Below are 4,793 nucleotides of genomic sequence, written 5' to 3'. Positions count from 1 at the left end.
GCACCTTTAGTTAGGTCTATGGGCTACAAAGTGTGCTTTCTAATGTTTCATCGTTTAAAAAGTGTATATGTTTCCTGATTAAAGTATCATTATTTTTAATGTTATATTATCATGTTGTCGAGATATTTTTGAAATAATTCAGATGAATAAGCCTCTAACTGAAAAAAATGGCTGACAACTGTAAAAATATTGGGAAAAACCAACAACAAATTCTTTTGGCTAGATCATCAACCATTCGTTTCATAAAGTAAAAAAAAATGATAGCAATTATGAATCCCAGTTAGAAATCCTGCATAAAAGTTGAAAAATATTTTTTTCATTTTTGTAATGAATTTTATTTTTAAAGGGTCACATTTAGTACAAATTTGTGACTTTTGAGTAGTTAAAGTATTTATATTAATAATTTGAATTTTGAATTTTTCAAATGCAACCAGAGAAGATTTTCAGGAACTTGAAAACAGTGAACAGTGAATATAGACGCCCATTTCGCCGACCCTTGACACGGAACATGCTACCGGGAGTCAATTGCTCATCTATATATATAAAAAGCAATTATCTGTATGTTTGTTTGTTTGTTTGTTTGTTTGTCCTCTATAGACTCAGCCGACTTAAGAGCTAGAGATCTGAAATTTGGCATGGATGCTCATTAGGACCAGGAATGATGAAAAATGTTTTTAGATTTTTGGACGACCCCTTCTGAAGGGGGTCGTTCATACAAGACAAATATTGTTTTCACGTTATTAACGTTATTTTCCGTCGGATTGTGATGAAAATTTGCACATGAGTGTTTTGAGAGACGAGAAATCGATTACAGTTATCAAATTTAGGGTCAGGGGTCGGCAAAAGGGGTCGTCCATATCAACTGATTAATGTTTTTGCGATATTGGTGTTATTATAGATCGTATTGTGATGAAAATTAGCACATGAGTGTTTTGAGGGACGAGCAATCGATTTCAAGTTTCGAATTGCGAATCAGAAGTCGGCTGAAGGAGTCGTCCATACCCAACTTTAATGTTTTTTCGATTTTGACGTTATTCTACATTGGATTGAGATGAAAATTTCCGCATAGGAGTTTTGAGGGACGCTCTTTTGCTTTCAGGTTTCAAATCTTGCCTCAGGGGTCGGCAAAAGGGGTTATTATCTGTTCACTGTTTTACGATATTCTCTTGATTGAGCATAGAATTGTAATGAAAATTGACACACGGTAGTTTAACAGAAAAGATAATTGATTTCAGGTGTCAAGTTATGAATCGTGGTCAAAAAAAGGCCGTCCATGTTAGTTGCTCACTGTTTTCGCGATATTGTCGTGATCATGCATCGGATTGAGATGAAAATGTTCAGATGAGGGTTATTAACTATGAGCAATTGACTCCAGGTAGCATGTTCCGTGTCAAGAGTCGGCGAAAGGGGCGTCTATATTCACTGTTCACTGTTTGCAAGTTCCTGACGTTATTTTACATATAATTTGAAAAGAAAAATGGCACAAGGGAGTTTTGAGTAACGTAAAATTGGTTTCAATTATCGAATTTCGGGCCATGGGAAAGAAAAAGAGGGTTTCATTGAAAGTTCAGTGTTTTGTGCAATAATTTTGATGGAGGCAGTTAATTAATACCAATTTAAGTGTGAAGGTAAAGCAAAAGAGTCGTGCACATAAACAAATAGTACATGTTTCTGCCATAATGTCTAGATTTTGCAATCGATCAAGAAGAAAACACTCTCACATAAATTTTAAGAAAAAGCCAATCAACCGTTTAATTTGAATTTCAAGTAATAGTAATAGTAGCGACCTTAAACACTGTTCAATTTTTTCCCCAAAATTGTCGAAAGAATGTTTCGAATTCATTTTCTAAACTCATTTTGACGTACCAATGATTTGAAGCGAAACGAAGTTCGTACGGGATCAGCTAGTAGAGTAAGGTGGGGTAAAAGTACGAGTCGGGTAAAAGTACGTTTTGGGATTATCACAAACCGAGAACAGTAAAATTCAAAACTCTGGCCTGGATATATAGTGATTTGAACTGCCAACAACCAGCCATAATTTTTTTTCGTAGAAGTTGAAAATACCCCGAAAAATGAGGTAATGTAGCTTTTTTGCTTGAATGATGTAATATTTCAAAAAACGGCAAACATGTTTATGTAATCAAAAGTCTGGCTTTCAATGAAAGTTTTAATGTGTCTTTTTAGTTGTTTTTAATCACTAGCAAATGCCGAAGAAAGAATTTAATTACTATTTCTCTATTCATCAAAATGAACTGTGAATCATAAGAAACCTTGAAGGGGCAAAAGTACGAACTGCAAATGGGGCAAAAGTACGAAGGGTTTTCTGAAGTAAATCGGAAGGGAAAATTTTAACTTCTTTTTTAAATGCTCTGGAAACATCAGCGCATATTTTTGTTTCTTCAAGACTTGTTCGCGCGAAAAATTGCTCAAATACGATGAGAACTGGATTTCGAAAACCTGCTGAATATGGACAGTTAGTGGAGAACTTCAAATTCGCACAGGTTATTTGCCCATGTATAGGATTTGTATCAGAAGCGAACAAAGATGCTGCTGCTGTAAGCAGAGTCTAATACAAAATAATTTTCCTGTTGACTTCATGCAGAATTGTGGAATTTTGAATGGTCGTACTTTTACCCCACATCATTCGAACTTTTGCCCCAGAGGTGGGGTAAAAGTACGTTTCGATAGCAGTTAGACATTTTCACTACTGCTATCAAATGCGTCGACCGATTATCTTCGTAATTTTGTAGAAGAGAGATAAAAGTCTAAAGAATCAAATGCTGTTTTTGTTTTTATGGAAAACAACCGGCAAAATTTTCTAAAAATAGGATAGCACTAAGGTCGTACTTTTACCCCACCATACTCTATATATATATATATATATATATATATTGACGTCAGGTTCACAGGATAAACCATTTTAAGCTTATTATGTTCAATATTCGACCTGATGTTATAAAGTTAATTTTTTGATACCAAGGGGCCTCAATCAACGGTATTTGGTTGAAGGGATACTTTTCTCATATATTTCGTTGACAAAATTCAAAAGTAATTTATCAGTTTCAAGATTAATATTGATTTTTATACTTAAAAATTAAACACTAAGCAACCAACAAGAACAAGCTCTCCAATCAACTTCCTAATTGAAAGTCGCAATTTTCAGCCGCGTTTCACTCGTTCCCGTTGGATGACGAACCTTGCAGATGAGCGTTTTACCATTATCGCCGGGCAGAACCTTTCGCTGCAGCACCTGCTGGACAGTGGTTCTTCCGAAGCTCGAAGACAGAAACGGAACAGACAGCCCCTCGTAGATCAGTTGATCATCTGATGGTGGGGTGATATTTATTATTTATTAAAAAAAAAACAGTAAAAAATTGAGAATTTCTAAGTTACCCAAGAACCAGAGAAAGCTGGCAGCTGGTTTTCCGTCTCTGGAAATGCACTGAACAACCATGTCCGATCCAACTCGGAAGGCTCCGTCCTTGGTTTGGGTACTACTGGACACCAAAAGCTTTGGCAAAGTTGGTTTCACCGGAACAACTTTTGTTTCATCAACTCGAATGGCATTTTCATTACCGTTTGCTAAATATGAAATCAAACTGTTAATAGAAATTTAAAATTACATTGTGAACTGATAAACATACATTTCCGAAGCTTGATGGGCAGCTCAACTTCCATGAATCCATTAGGATATGCAACATGTTCGGCGCGACAAATCAAGCGTTTCCGGTTGTCCTCAACTGTGATAGGCTTCCGGAAGTACTGTTGAACTGTCGTTCGTCGATTGAATGTTTCAGAGAAAGGACCTCCTAGATCGGTGGTGACTGGAGTGCTATCCAAGTACCAGGAAAGTTTAGCACCTGGCCAACCATTTCGAGAGATGCATCGAACTGTTAGTGGTTTGCCGAAGTCCAACTCTCCATTGCTGTTGTCCACATTGCTGGATACCTCGATTTTCGGAGGCTCAGGGGCCACTGAGAAGAATAAGATTTTTTTTTCATAAATGATTTTGAAATTTAGAACTTAATCAAACCTTCACCTTGCACCACAATATCGATCGAACCCTTGTACAGCTGACCCTTGATTGATACCGAACACTCAAAAGTACCGTCATGTTCCGGCTTGATACTGTCCAAGGTAACTCCACAAGATCCTTTGCTCCAACCCTCGCCATAGAATTTGATTCCCTCGACTGGTGTCGGTAGACGATCTGAACTAGCGAAAGGGGCCTTAACTCCAGGAACATTCACACTAAAACATTGAGGAAACTTGTTAAGTTTATTCAAAACTAATATTTTCTCAACATCAGCTTACATGCAGAAGTCAATCGATTCTCCTCCAGGGATTTTGCACAGTAAGTTCACATTTTTCTGGTTTTCTGCGACCGTTGCTGTTCTCGGGAATGTCAGTACTTGTAACGCACTCGAGAAACCTTTAAAAAATTTAAAAACAAGTCGTCAATCACAACAATGGTAAAGAATTCGTTTTTAAATAACCTGTTGATGCTAGAATCACAACCGATAAAATAACCAAGCGCGACATTTTCACTTTCTGATCCTATTTTCGATGATTCAACACTTTTAAAAATACCCAATTTGCTTCACAAATAACTGATTTTACTAAACTGTATGTGAACTATCGCCCGGTTCAATTCGACTCGACTGGGAAGCGTCGCTCGATTGAATTGTTGGCTGCTCGATAACCTGTGGCTCTTAAATAGTACTTTGCTGATCGCGGGCTGCGGAAGTCAACAACTAATTTTGCATAAATCACTAAACGACGGAGGATCCCAC

At 37.0% G+C, this 4,793-nt stretch overlaps 1 protein-coding gene across 1 annotated transcript; it reads right to left on the bottom strand.

Annotated features, from left to right (window-relative positions):
* Positions 1-3,139: 3,139 nt before the first annotated feature.
* LOC129745958 (fasciclin-3-like) lies at positions 3,140-4,566 on the bottom strand. Its single transcript, XM_055739357.1, has 6 exons — positions 4,497-4,566; positions 4,315-4,432; positions 4,040-4,251; positions 3,645-3,974; positions 3,394-3,582; positions 3,140-3,324 (listed from the first exon to the last, which is right to left on the bottom strand). Exons 1-6 carry the CDS (start codon positions 4,540-4,542, stop codon positions 3,140-3,142), a joined length of 1,080 nt encoding a protein of 359 aa, XP_055595332.1. The 5' UTR covers positions 4,543-4,566.
* Positions 4,567-4,793: the final 227 nt, after the last annotated feature.

The sequence above is a fragment of the Uranotaenia lowii genome, chromosome 2 (assembly GCF_029784155.1).
Source record: "Uranotaenia lowii strain MFRU-FL chromosome 2, ASM2978415v1, whole genome shotgun sequence".
NCBI lineage: Eukaryota > Metazoa > Arthropoda > Insecta > Diptera > Culicidae > Uranotaenia > Uranotaenia lowii.
The sequence above is the reverse complement of the archived record's forward strand: the minus strand, read 5'-3'. Positions and strand labels throughout refer to the sequence as shown.